Source organism: Vicia villosa, linkage group LG2 (genome assembly GCF_029867415.1).
Source record: "Vicia villosa cultivar HV-30 ecotype Madison, WI linkage group LG2, Vvil1.0, whole genome shotgun sequence".
NCBI lineage: Eukaryota > Viridiplantae > Streptophyta > Magnoliopsida > Fabales > Fabaceae > Vicia > Vicia villosa.
In genome coordinates this window covers 216,795,611-216,810,306 of record NC_081181.1, presented here as the reverse complement: position 1 = coordinate 216,810,306, position 14,696 = coordinate 216,795,611, and the positions used below count along the sequence as shown (strand labels likewise).

The 14,696-nt window shown below is 34.5% G+C and overlaps 1 protein-coding gene across 2 annotated transcripts; it reads left to right on the top strand.

The window, feature by feature from the left end:
- The first annotated feature begins 9,241 nt into the window (after positions 1–9,241).
- Positions 9,242–13,175, top strand: LOC131653890 (UDP-glucuronic acid decarboxylase 6-like). 2 transcript variants are annotated; one of them, XM_058924213.1, is made up of 13 exons: positions 9,242–9,399; positions 9,791–9,905; positions 10,232–10,318; positions 10,416–10,503; positions 10,651–10,742; positions 10,976–11,040; positions 11,138–11,226; positions 11,670–11,747; positions 11,854–11,947; positions 12,071–12,137; positions 12,227–12,290; positions 12,380–12,420; positions 12,620–13,175. In XM_058924213.1, the coding sequence occupies exons 2-13, from the start codon at positions 9,816–9,818 to the stop codon at positions 12,803–12,805; spliced, it is 1,041 nt and encodes a 346-aa protein (XP_058780196.1). In that variant the 5' UTR covers positions 9,242–9,399; positions 9,791–9,815; the 3' UTR covers positions 12,806–13,175. The 2 variants fall into 2 exon arrangements, with proteins under 2 accessions (XP_058780196.1, XP_058780197.1); XM_058924214.1 differs by lacking the exon at positions 9,242–9,399 and adding an exon at positions 9,528–9,657.
- The last annotated feature ends 1,521 nt before the right edge of the window (positions 13,176–14,696 follow it).

Here is a 14,696-nt window from a genome sequence, read left to right as displayed (position 1 = left end):
TTTCTAACTCGATTGAATAAAAGATACATATTTGTAATTGTTTGCAAATTTTAAGAGTTACACTAAGATATTTGCTAAGTATTTAATATGAATAAACATGTTAATGAGTTTCACTTGATTCGAATCTTAAAATTTTTAATAAGTGTTTCTTACAAATTCATTCATTAAATTGTCAACTAGTTTTCTTTAAGCTTCAAACCTTACTTTCTTAATAACAAAAAATTTAAAATTTAGTTTTCTTTAATCTAGTTTGCCATCAGAGAGAAGAAAGGCTATTTAAAAAACGTTGCTCCATTTCTATTCTAGAGTTTAAAAAACCAAAGAAGGGGAAAAACAAAGGGTATTTCTACATCGGGAATGTCTCTATTATAGAGTGACAACAAATATCGATTTTAATCGAGTAAAACTCAAAGAGAAAAAAAATTCTAAAAATCAGGAACATCCCTATTTGAGGAATCATAAAGAAGTATCGATTTTAATCGAGTAAGATCCAAAGAGGAAAAAATTCCTATAAAATAGGAACATCCCTATTTAAGGAATCATAAAGAAACATCGATTTTGACTGAGAAAGGCCCATAGAGGAAAAATTTCCTATGAACTGAGAACACCCATATTTGAGGAGTTATAAAGAAGCGTCAATTTTAACTATAAAAAACCAAAGAGGCATACACCTAGGGGCTGAGAATTGCTCGGGACATAAGTCATAAGTAGACAATATTTTTATCCAGTCGTTATCAAAGATGAGGATTTTCTAAAGTTAAAACCATCCGATCATTGAAAATAAATGCTAGTTTTAACCAAGGAGATGTCAAAATCAGAGCTGCCTTTTTAGTGAGCTGAAGGCTACCCAAAGGATAAGCTAATGAATAAAATTTGGTTACTGTTAGAAAAATTTGGACAAACACTAGAGTTAGGATCTCTACAAAACAAGACATCTTTTTGAAATCACATGACAGGGAAAATCTAACGAAACCTCGGAGGAAAAATAATTAAAATGCAGGGAAACAACATTGTTTAACTACTGCTTTTGATCAAAGATATAGTTTCTTTAAAGCCTTTATTGTAGTTTGGACCACTCAATTGAAGGAGTAAAAATTATTGTTCCTCACATTTCTCATATGTTTGTCATAATTGCCACATGAGTTTGCAGCGACATGGTTGTTGGACGTGGGGTAACTCATAAGGTTTGTTTTAAGCAACCTTTTTACAATTTTGTGAAGAAATTGAAACGAGAGTGTAACTGTCGTAGTTGCACAGTATTAATGGTGGAAAAACTTTGGCCCACCAAGAGAGTTTGCGATAGAGAGAATCATTGAAACTTTTATTGGGCTAACCTCAAACTTGAAAATCGAGGATGTTTAAATGATGAAGAGGGAAAGCAAAAACCATAATTCTTGAAGGTTTTATCATACCTGGAGAATCAACACAAAGAGGAACTCCCATATATCTGATCATTTAGGCTGGGAAAAGCCATGCCCCATTTCCTCGACCCCTCCAAAAGAGGTAAGAGAATCAAAATAGTATGACCCCTTAGAAGTTGAATAAATTAATTGACATCATGGGTACATTCTATTCACGCTTCTCTCTAAGTGACATGATTAACTGGGGATGATGTAACCTCCAGGAGGGAATTACACAGAATCACTCATGATTACATGTTCATAGAAAATAATGATGTCAATTAACACTTTCCTATCAAGTCTCTTATAGACAATTTTCCATAACAATTATCGCTGGATGAAACGTCGAAAAAAATATATTAAGCATGAATGAGTTAAGAGAATATAAAACTAGATGACAAAGTCATGCAACAATAAGAAATCCTTATTATTGATATCACATTTTGAACAAAGACTACAAAAATAGCTTAAGGAACCATTCTTTCCTTTTACAATTGAAGTATATCAAAAGACAAAACTAAAGTCCTGTTAAAGAAAAAGAAAGAACTTATCGGAGGAAAGTGTCGACAACAATGAAGTTGATGAATCTTATTTAAAAAAAGTTTCAATAGGAGAAAAAAAAGAGAAAGGATGAAAAGAAATGATTGAAAGCAACAATATATATTTTTCAATCCAAATCACATCATTAACAACACAAATTTATAAAAAAATTTAAATGATGAGATCTTAATCACACAATTTAAAGGATGAGATCTTAATAGCACAAAACTCAATAAAAAAACTTACCAAACAATTCAATCTCGTCTGACATATATTCTCTACTCTAACATTTTAATGTGTTTCATGCTCTAATGAATTGAGTTGTTTAATAGTAATAAATAGATTTTAATTTCAATTTTACAAATTAAAATAATCACAATCTTAGATTTAAAATCGAACATTCTAGGTCCGTATATACTCGTACACACAAATTTTAGAATATGTTTAAAAGTTGATTTTAGAGAAAAAAATTGAAGGGTTATGTCTATATTTTGGGATGTCTTTAATATTTTTAAAAAAATAATATGATTTTATACACTATTATATTATATTGTTTTTTAAATTTTTTAAAAATTTCAAAAATACATCTCCCAGAACGAGGCTAAGTGAAATAACCACATGATCTAAAGCATGCAATTTTAACCAAAGTTAAATGCCGTATAGAATAGTAACTTTTTATTAAACTACGGGGGATTTGGATCATTTTCAAATTAAAAAAAAATTCCAAATCAAGATAAAATCTTAAGACAAATAAAAAAACAAAACTAGATTGTGACTATTTTTGAACACTTGTTGAAGTGAGGGACACGAAGACACGGAATCACATTCAACTAGAGGGAGTACTCGTGCGTTCGCACATATACTAATATGGAATGTAAAATTGTGATTAGGTATTTGGAAATTTGAATAAGAAAATTAACAATTAAAATAAAAGTAAATTGAATGGAGAAATATAAAAAAAAAATGGTAATGAATAAAAAAACAAATTAAAATTGTGAGCTATTTGCGATATTGTAGTGATTAGACGAAAAAATAGTAAGGATAACGAAGACCGATTAAGATCTTTATGGTTACAAACAATACATAAACTAATTAGAGATACTTAACTTTATATACTTGACATTTGCTGTAATTTAAAAAAAAAAAAATCTAACATTTTCCATTGTAACAATTTGTTGTAATTGTTTTTGTTTAAAATATTAAAATATTATTATTTTAATTTTTTTTATCTTTGATTCTTAAATTAGAGATGATGATAAATAAAATTTTAAAAAATTGTCATAAAAAATTACTTATTTATTTTTCTTTCATTTACTAGTATGAACATTAATCTTTTGAGAAATTCAATATGGTATCAACTATCAGCATTAATCTTCTCATTCCTCTTTCTTCCTCTCTCCCACAAGTATATCAGCTTCTCTTTCTTTGCTTGCCACGTTCTATTTTTCTCTCTCACTTCTATTGAAGAGTAATTCAATATTCAGAAGATGGACTGATCTTCTGATGGTTACTCAGAAGATAGTATTGACCAGAAGATGTTGTCTGGGTCCCATTAGCTTAGCTGTTTAGTAGTAAGGGTACTTTAGTATTTTGTAGTACTGTACTGTTTGTACCTTAGACTTGTTCACTAAGTTTACTGTTTTAGGGCTTATGTGGCAAGATTTTCTTTTCTTATAAATAGCCTTGTAATAGCTATCATTAATAGTAGAATACACATTTATTCTCTCATCTCTTTTGCGCCGTTATTCTATTATTCTCTTTGTCATCATCTTTATTCATTGTGCACCAACAATTGGTATCTAGAGCTCCGGTTCCAAACACAGGGAAACACGAGTGAACGTGAGTTTGTGTGACTGTGTGATTGATTTTGTTTCTGGGAAACAAAGTTGTGTTGAGTCACATTTTTCTTGATTGTTTGTGGGTTGGGAAACACTGTGTGAGTGTGAGTGAAATCTGTTTTTGTCTGCACAAGTTTAAAGATGAGTGGAAGCAACTTGAATACCAAACTTCCAGTTCTTGATGGTAAAAACTGGAATAGATGGATGATTCAAATGCGTGTATTATTTGGTGCTCAAGATGTTCTAGATCTTGTCACTAGAGGATATGTTCCGGTTGCAGCGGATGCAACGGAAGAACAAAGAGAAGCACAGAGGGAAACAAACAAGAGAGATCAAAAGGCGTTGTTCTTCATTCATCAGTGTGTGGATGTGAATGTGTTTGAGAAGATTTCTGATGCTATGACGTCTAAGGAGGCGTGGGATATACTGGTCAGGTGTTACGGTGGTGACGTATCAGTAAAGAAGGTGAAGCTTCAATCCCTGAGAAAGCAATATGAAAATCTCAACATGAAGAACAATGAGAAAGTCTCTGAGTATATCTCTAGAGTGATTGTGATCACTAATGAGATGAAGGCTTGTGGAGAAACTCTTTCTGAACAAGTAATCATAGAGAAGATATTGAGGTCACTTACTCCTCAATTTGATTATATTGTTGTATCCATTGAACATTCTAAAGATCTGGAAACCATGAGAATAGAAGAGTTGCAAAGCAGTTTAGAAGCACAAGTGTTGCGTCTGACTGAGAGAACTTCTGAGAGAGAAGTTGAGCAAGCTCTGAAGGCTTCTTTTGTCAAGAAGGACCAGAAGCATAGACGTGGTGATAGATTCCAGAAGGAAGCCTCAACTTCTGATGTGAAGAGATATCAGAAGGGAAAGGATAAGAAGAAAGTTCAATGTTACTGTTGCAAACAGTTTGGCCAATTTGCTAGAGACTGTTTGGCAAACAAAGGAAGGAGATCAGAAGAAGCAAATGTAGCCAGAGGAGGTTCAGATGATGAACCTGTGCTATTGATGGCTTCAGAGTCTGACGAAAGACGTTCGTCAGAGTGGTGGTATATGGACACTGGGTGTTCAAATCACTTGATTGGAAACAAACAATGGCTGATAGACTTTGACTCTGAAAGGAGGACAAAGATCAGATGTGCTGATGATAAGTACCTATATGCAGAAGGTATGGGAAATGTCAAAGTCAAAGTGAAGAATGGAAAGACTGTTCTGATCAAGGATGTTTGGTATGTTCCTGGAATCAGAAGCAATCTGATGAGTGTGGGTCAGCTCATTGAGAAAGGTTTCTCAGTTGTTATGAAGAACAACCTCTTGAAGTTGTATGATTCCAATCAGAAGTTGATTATGCAATCTGAACAGGGAAGCAACAGAACATTCAAGGTGAATGTAGAAACAGCTGAAATAGAGTGTCTGAGTGCTGAAGGCTCAGAAGGTGATAGTAAGTTGTGGCACAAGAGGTTGGGGCACTTGAACTATAGAAGCCTGGGGCATCTAAGTTCTAAGAAGCTTATACATGGCATTCCAAAGATTGTGAAGCCTGAGAAGTCATGTGAGGTATGCATGAAAGGCAAGCAACCCAGATTGCCATTTGTATCAGAAGTTGCTCCAAGAGCAAAGCATGCTCTGGGAGTAGTGCACTCTGATGTGTGTGGACCATTTCCAGAACCTTCACTTGGAAGAAATAGGTATTTTGTGTCTTTTGTGGATGAGTTCACAAGAATGACGTGGGTAACACTTATCAAGTTTAAGACTAAGGTGTTCACAGAATTCCAGAAGTTCAAGGTGAAGGCTGAGAAGCAGAGTGGTCAGAAGATAAAGATTCTCAGAACGGATGGTGGAGGCGAGTATAACTCTACAGAATTCCAGAAGTTCTGTGATGATAATGGGATTGAGCATGAAGTTACTGCTCCTTATACTCCTCAACACAATGGTCTTGCTGAACGTAGAAACCGTACTTTGCTTGATATGACGAGAAGTATGCTTAAAGAGAAGAAGCTTCCTCATAATCTATGGGGAGAAGCTGTTGCTACTGCAGCATATGTGCTTAATAGGTGTCCAACGAAGAGGCTGAAGGAAATTGTTCCTTTAGAAAAGTGGACTAAGGAGAAGCAGAGTGTTAGTCATCTGAAGGTTTTTGGTTCTGTGTGTTACAAACACGTTCCAGAAGCTAGAAGGAAGAAGGTGGATGATAGAAGCAAAGTGATGTTATTGGTGGGGTACCACAGTACAGGTGCATACAAGCTCTATTGTCCAGAAACTAACAAAGTTGAAGTCAGCAGAGACGTCATTGTGAAGGAATCAGAAGTTTGGGATTGGAGAGAGTCTCAACCAACTTTTGATGTAGAGATAACTTTTGAAGAAAAGTTAGAGTCAGAAGATGAAGAATCTTCTGAAGACGAGTCAGAAGATGAAGCATCTTCTGAAGATGAGTCAGATGGAGAATCTGATTCTGATCCAGATTCTGATGATGATCCAGAGTCTGGTGGTAGTCATGATTCTGGAAGGGAAAACTCTGAAGACATAGGGTCTGGAGGACAAGCTTCTGGAGATGATCATGGAGGTGGTGACTCTGGAGTAGCTGACTCTGAAGTAGCTCAGCGACCACAAAGAGTCAGAACTATACCAAGAAGGTTTGCAGATTTTGACATGTTGCAAGACACAGAAGTTGACTCAGAAGGAGAGGTCATTCAGTGCGCCATGTTAGTAGACTCTGAACCAGTGAGTATAGAAGAAGCGCTCAAGAAGAAGGTCTGGCTGAATGCCATGAAAGAAGAACTTGAGGCTATAGAAAGAAACAAAACTTGGAAGCTGACAGAACTTCCGAAGAAGAAGAAAGCCACCAGCGTCAGATGGGTTTTCAAAGTAAAGCTGAAGCCAGATGGATCAGTTGGTAAACACAAAGCAAGGCTAGTGGCTAGAGGTTTTCTTCAGAAACCTGGACTAGATTACTTTGAGGTGTTTGCTCCTGTAGCTAGACATGAAACAATCAGGATGGTGATTGCGTTAGCTGCTAACTGAGGATGGTCCTTGATGCATCTGGATGTAAAGTCTGCATTTCTGAACGGTCCATTACAAGAGGAGGTATATGTGTCACAACCCCCTGGCTTTGTGAAAAAGAATAAGGAAGGGATGGTGTACAAATTACACAAAGCTCTGTATGGATTGAAGCAAGCGCCCAGAGCTTGGAATTTGAAGATTGATTCATTTTTCAAGAAGCAAGGGTTTCAGAAGTGTGAGATGGAATATGGAGTTTATGTGCAACATTCTGGAAGCAATATGATTCTGCTGTGTCTGTATGTTGATGACATATTGCTTACAGGGAGTTGTCCAGAAGATCTGATGAAGTTCAAGAAGGTGCTGATGAATGAGTTTGAGATTACAGACCTTGGGAAAATGTCATATTTTCTAGGGATGGAGATTATGTACTCAGAAGATGGTATCATTCTGCATCAGTTGAAGTATGAGTTAGAACTTCTGAAGAAATTCAAGTTGGAGAATTGCAAAGCTGTTGTTACACCGTCAGAAGTGAATCAGAAGTTGGACTCTGATTCTGAAGGTGAAGATGTTGATGCTACGGTATTCAAACAGCTGGTTGGTTCTCTAAGGTATTTGTGTAATATCATGCCTGATATATGCTATGCAGTTGGATTGGTTAGTAGGTTCATGAGTAAACCTAAGTGGTCCCATTACCAAGCTGCTGTCAGAGTCTTGAGATATGTCAAGGGAACTCTGAAGTTTGGCATATTGTTTCCTTCTGGGAGAAAGGAAGAATCAGAGTTATTGAGTTACTCTGATTCTGATTGGTGTGGAGACAGAGTTGATAGAAGGAGTACTTCTGGATATTTGTTCATGTTTCTGGGAGGTCCTATTTCTTGGAGTTCCAAGAAGCAACCTGTTGTTGCTCTATCAACCTGTGAAGCTGAGTACATCGCAGGCGTTGTAGCTGCATGTCAAGCTATGTGGCTTCTGAATCTATTAGAAGATCTGAAGATTAGAGTGAAGAAGCCTCTAAAGCTGATGATTGATAACAAGTCTGCAATCAATCTTGCCAAGAATCCGGTGTTACACGGAAGAAGCAAGCATATTGAGACTAAGTATCATTTCTTGAGAAGCCAAGTCCAGAATGGAACATTAGAAGTTGTGCACTGTAGCACCCAGAAGCAGATGGCTGATGTTCTGACAAAGGCGATCAAGACGGGTCAATTTCTGCTCTTGAGGGATGGAATTGGCGTTGTCAGTTTTGATTGAAGAATATGAATTAAGGGATGGTATTGAAGAGTAATTCAATATTCAGAAGATGGACTGATCTTCTGATGGTTACTCAGAAGATAGTATTGACCAGAAGATGATGTCTGGGTCCCATTAGCTTAGCTGTTTAGTAGTAAGGGTACTTTAGTATTTTGTAGTACTGTACTGTTTGTACCTTAGACTTGTTCACTAAGTTTACTGTTTTAGGGCTTATGTGGCAAGATTTTCTTTTCTTATAAATAGCCTTGTAATAGCTATCATTAATAGTAGAATACACATTTATTCTCTCATCTCTTTTGCGCCGTTATTCTATTATTCTCTTTGTCATCATCTTTATTCATTGTGCACCAACAACTTCTCCTCTTAAACACTATCTTCAATCCTCTCCTCAATCTCACCCAAAAACCCAGAACATACACATATTTCAAAAACACTCCTACCTTAAATTCAGACAATCTTAAGCACAAAACCTATAAATTCAACCATAAATCCAGAAATTTTTCATCTCTTAAGAACACTCATAACCATAAAGAACATCTTTATCAAGAAACCCATAAAATCAATCACAAACCCAAAAAATCTTCATCATCCCTCATGAACATTCATATCCATCAACAACATCTTCTTCATGTAACACAAAAATTCAACCTTCATCATAGAAAATCATTATCTCACAAGAACACTCATACCCCTCAAAAACATCATCCCGAAATCCATCAAAATAAATCATAAAAATACTATTTTTCATCTCTTATACAAATTCCACATAAAAATCATAATATAAAGATGAACACCGATCTTGCACAAAAAATAAGTATTGAAACTTTTATTTCTTTAAATTGGTTTCTCTTAAAATTTATTTTTCTTATTTTCTGTATCGAATGAATGTTCTTTCAAATTAATTTTTTTTAAAATGTTTGTCAATAGATAAGTTTATTATAGTAAAAAAAATATATTTAATGTTTCTTTTTATAAATAAAAGATAAAGATGTTTAAAATTTAAACCTCATAATAAAAATGCAAAATGAAATTTAAAAATATTTGGGATATTAACATGATCTAAAGCATGCAATTTTAACCAAACTCAAATACCAATTAGAATAGTAACTTTTTCTTAAACTAAGATAAAATTTAAAGACAGATAAAAAAACAAAACTAGCTGTAACTGTAACTATTTTTGAACACTAGTTGAAGTGAGGGACACAAAGACACGACATCACATTCAATACGCAAACTCAATAACAAAACAATCTTTCCATTTTCTGCATTCTCCATTCACATTACCACCAACTCTCAGATCAGATCCACAAAAATCTTCACCCTCAAATCCCCTTTTCACTAAACCCTTCATACCCATTACACTCTAGGTAATCAAGCTTCAATTTTTAAAATGTTTGTTATGATTTCATTTTCGGACCCATCATGATGTTTGTTCAATTTCACTTTCCTTGAGTTTGAAGACTTAATCAATTTACGTTTTCTATCAAATTAGTTAGTGTTTGGTAGGAAAAGTTTCAATTTTTAAAGTTTTTTCTTCTTCTATATAATGGTTCTTTGATCAGTGATCACAATCATAATTGGGATTAAGGGTTTGGGATTGGTCTTTGGTTAGGTTTCATTTTCAGGTCTTTGTTCTTTATGCATTAGATTTGAAGCTGTGTGATTATTTGTTTATGACATTTTGGTAACTAGTGTGTTAGTTAGTTAGTTAGTGTATGCATGTGTGTGAAATTTGATTATTTTTGTAAATTTGTTCAGGTGTTGAATTTCGGAGGTTTTTACAATGGCGACGAACTCTTCTAATGGAGATCACCAATTGACTACAAAGCAACCTCCCCCACCATCTCCGCTGCGTTTTTCCAAATTCTTTCAGGTGAATTAGTTTTTGCAGATTCATGTTATTATATTGTTGTTGCCTTGTGCATTGTTTTGTTTTGGTAACGATAATGTTGAATTTGATTCTGACATGCAAAGCTTAAATTGTTTATTAGCAGATTACTTATTTGTGCTTGTGACTTGTGAGAAATATAATTTAGTGAGCGTATTCAATTCCATGCACATGATATAACATCACATTATCTCACAAATCGAGAAGTTTGTGATTGCCAGACCAATGCTGTGGCCATGATCATTCATTATATTAGTGCTTTTTTATTCATGGATTCTTAATCGTGGCTTTTCTTATGTCATTCTTATCAGTCCAATATGAGAATTTTGGTCACTGGAGGAGCTGGTTTTATTGGTTCTCACCTAGTTGACAGATTGATGGAAAATGAGAAAAATGAGGTTTGTGCGGCTTTTTCTCTTCCGGTATATATAGTATTACAGTTTACTAGTCTATTAATGTTTTGGTACATCATTAACACTATGTTTTTCTGCTCAGGTAATTGTAGCTGATAACTACTTCACTGGATCTAAAGAAAACCTTAGAAAATGGATTGGTCATCCTCGATTTGAGCTAATTCGTCATGGTATATTTTCATCTTTTTTCTATCTCAATCATCTTCACAACATGAATGACGCATCTACACGAGCACTAAAATCTGTGTTTTTCAATTTCCTTAATTTTTTAGTAAACTATAGACCTTAACATTCATTACATTTTTTGTCCTGAGTAGACGTGACAGAACAACTGTTGGTTGAGGTTGATCGGATCTACCATCTTGCATGCCCTGCTTCTCCGATTTTCTACAAATACAATCCTGTAAAGGTAGGGTTAATATAGTCTGTATATACTATACATGATCATGTGAACTATCTAAAATGCTTATTGCTTGCATCCTACTACGAAACCCCTTCTTTGCCTCCCTCGTTAAATATATGTACGAATTTTATCATCGTCATTATCATGTCCAGTAATTCAGATTGTGTACATTTGTAAATTGATATATCGATCTAGTGAACCTTAAAAATGATCTAACATTTAAAGGAATAACTTTACAGACAATAAAGACAAATGTAATCGGAACACTGAACATGCTTGGCCTTGCAAAGCGAGTTGGAGCAAGGTTAGGAAGTTTTTTTTTCTGTTCTTTTTTCTTGGATCGTTTGTTGTTAATCAAACTACTAGTGTCAGTTGATTTTACGAAATTGTAATTTTCTCAGGATTTTGCTTACATCTACCTCAGAAGTATATGGAGACCCTCTAGTGCATCCACAGCCGGAAAGCTATTGGGGAAATGTCAATCCTATTGGTACATACTTATTTAATATGGTATTCCAAATTGGATAATCTAATTTGACGGTTTTTTCTATTAACTGATTAAATGGATTTACATTTTTTTAGTTTTTATACTTTAAAGCAATGTCATTTTCAAAAACATTTATAATGAACAAGCCATTTTTTCAACTAATACAAAGCTAAACATTTGAATATGCGTTATCTTTGAATCATGTTTCGATATGGGCCACGGCATCCATATTTTTCCAAACTGTAGCTGAGAACATTCATTCTTTAAAATATCATTTCTTTTCAAGTTTTAGCATCTTGATTCTTGACGAGTGAGATTGACTCGTCAGTCACTTGCTTTGCTTTGGGTTATTTTATATTAACAAATTCCTTGAGGCAAAAGAATATGTTTCGCTGATACCTACGGCCTTGAAGATTTCGTGTAATATGAAGAATTTTTCATAATAGGTGTTCGGAGTTGCTATGATGAGGGCAAGCGTGTGGCAGAAACTTTGATGTTTGATTATCATAGGCAGCACGGAATAGGTAATGTCATGTTTTCTTCACCAAATAAGTAACCCATCATCGATGGAGTATATTAACAATTCATTTTTTCATCTCCTGTGACCTAAATATTTCCATATTTTCTCAGAAATCCGCATTGCCAGAATCTTCAACACATATGGTCCACGCATGAATATCGACGATGGACGTGTTGTCAGCAACTTTATTGCTCAAGCACTTCGGTAAGTTCTTAAATGATGTTATTTGAATATCTTGATTTCTCCTACTAGTCACATTTTTTCTTTTGCACCATTTTCAAACTGAATTCTTAAATGTTGCTTCTCATGTAATCTTGTGTGTTGCAGCGGCGAACCCCTAACTGTCCAACTTCCAGGAACACAAACTCGCAGTTTCTGCTATGTTTCTGACATGGTATATATGAACTCTTACTCACCGTGTTTGTTTTCTTGATTTTTATATCAATACTGATATGTGGCTATTATATGTTTGATATCTATTAGGTTGATGGCCTTATTCGTCTCATGGAAGGAGAAAACACCGGTCCAATCAACATTGGGAACCCAGGTTACTTTACAAACCAGTAATGCCTATGTACACTATGCACTGATTCTTCTGTTGTTGTAATTTGAATTGATTATACGTTATTTCTTCAGGTGAATTTACTATGACTGAGCTTGCTGAGAATGTGAAAGAGGTCAGTTATGAACCGTTTTAATTCTTTTGGAATGTCAGGCACCTCTTTATTGGTCTAATAGCCTAATGGCTGGAATTTCACCCTTTAAAAGTGAATAAGTGGGATGTCGCGGATTTGAAACCGCGCCCCTGCAGTCAAATGTCTCTAGACTTTGAGGAAACAATTGAAGTTAGTTAATAGACTGTACATGGTTTTGCAGCTTATTAATCCAGATGTGGAGATAAAGATGGTGGAGAACACTCCAGACGATCCTCGTCAAAGAAAACCAGACATAACAAAAGCAACGGAATTGCTTGGTTGGGAACCAAAGGTCAAGTTGCGCGATGGCCTTCCTCTTATGGAAGAGGATTTCCGTCAGAGGCTCGGGGTTACCAAAAAGAACTAAATGAACTTGGTGTTGCCCTTTGCTGAATATTTTGATAATACTTGGAATGAGTTTGTTGCCGTTAAATTGAGCATTATGGTGAGGAATGTTGGAGGTTGCTTGAAATTTTTGTTGTATTATTTTTACTCTGTCCCTTTTCTCTATCCTTTTGTTTTGTTATTGATCTTGTATTGGCTGAGAGCAAAGGGTAGAAAATGTGTAGGACCAGGAAGGGCCAATTTGTTATATTCTGTAATTGAGACAGTATGATTGCTTTTTTTTCTTTAATCCAAATTTCTCTTGTTGGAAATGTATAATTGGAAAATTTTCTTACAGTTTAAGAAAATTTCTCTTGCAGGAAATGTACTATTGAGTCAAACTTATTATTTAATCTGTTCCAAAATAAGTACTAGTTGGTAAACCAATTCATTAAAGAATTGTATAAATGAAAAAGCAAAAAAAAAAAAAAAAATTTCATAGGTGTTTTATTAGTTTACTACGGCATTCATCTTTATTACCATTAGATTGAAAAGAATTAATGGTTAAGACGTGGAGTAAGTTATAATAACTTACTCTTGGAGTATATATATATATATATATATATATATATATATATATATATATATATATATATATATATATATATATATATATATATATATATATATATATATATATATATATATATAACCTAAGTGATTGGACTCCAATTATTAAACCCTAGTGATCAATTGTAATCACAACTATGAGTGATGTTGAATCTTACAATTCAACTAGACAAACTCATAACTATGTCAAGTTATTGAAAAATTGTGTGGCGTACATAAAACAAGGACTCTTTTGAACCTTAAACTCTCTACTGATTTTCAATGAATGATCCGTGTTTTCAAAGACGAGAAAAAACTATTTATATAGCATAATTATTTTGGACTTTTCTTTATGGATTTCAGCTTTGATTTCATCCAGAAATAATGTATATTTTGTTGGATATAATATAGTCCACAAATATCTCCAACAAAAAGATATGATTTGGTTTGTTTCAAATTCAAATATCCATTTAAATATGATTTGATGAGTACAATTGTCCAACAAATCATATACTCGTATTGCTCAATAAAAGCAAAAAAATCTTTAACAAACACAAAGGCCCAGATGTCACACCACATGCTGAGACACCGTGTCCAACCTCTGTTCCTTCTGTAGTTCCATATAGCTTAAGTAAGCTAGATAAACTTGAACATTTTGAACACTTCTTCATGTTGTTGTTTTGTAAAGTGCAGTCAATCCAAATGACCAATTCTCAAGGAACTTACCTTGAAATTTTCAAATTTTTCTTAGAGTTTGAGGTTGCTAGATCTTATCATGGAATCTCCCTTTGCAAACACAAGTACAATTTGGAACTCTTACAAGAATCAGGCCTCCTTGCAACAGAGTTAACCTCGACAACCATGGATCTAGGTTACAACCTAGCTTCTGACAATGCCATACCTCTTGTTGACCCAACACAATACAAAAGTCTCATTGGTTAGCTAATTTACTTAACACATTCCCGCCCTGACATTATATTTTTTGAATGCAAGCTCAATCAATACCTTTCCAACCCCACATAGATCCATATGTAAGTTGCAACCAGAATTATGTGTTGCATCAAATATAAACTAGCCCTTGGACTATTCTTCAAGAACAACTCAGACACGACACTCACATGGTTTTGTATACTCTGATTAGGGTGCTTGCGCCATCATAAGATGTTCCACCTCAAAATTTTGTTTCTACCTTGGATAATCACTCATCTATTGGAAAAGCAAGAAACAAGTTGTAGTTTCCCGCTTTTCAACGGAGGATGAATATATAGCGTTGGACAACTCTTCGTGTGAGGCATAATGGCTACTATTTCTTCTCAAGAATTTTG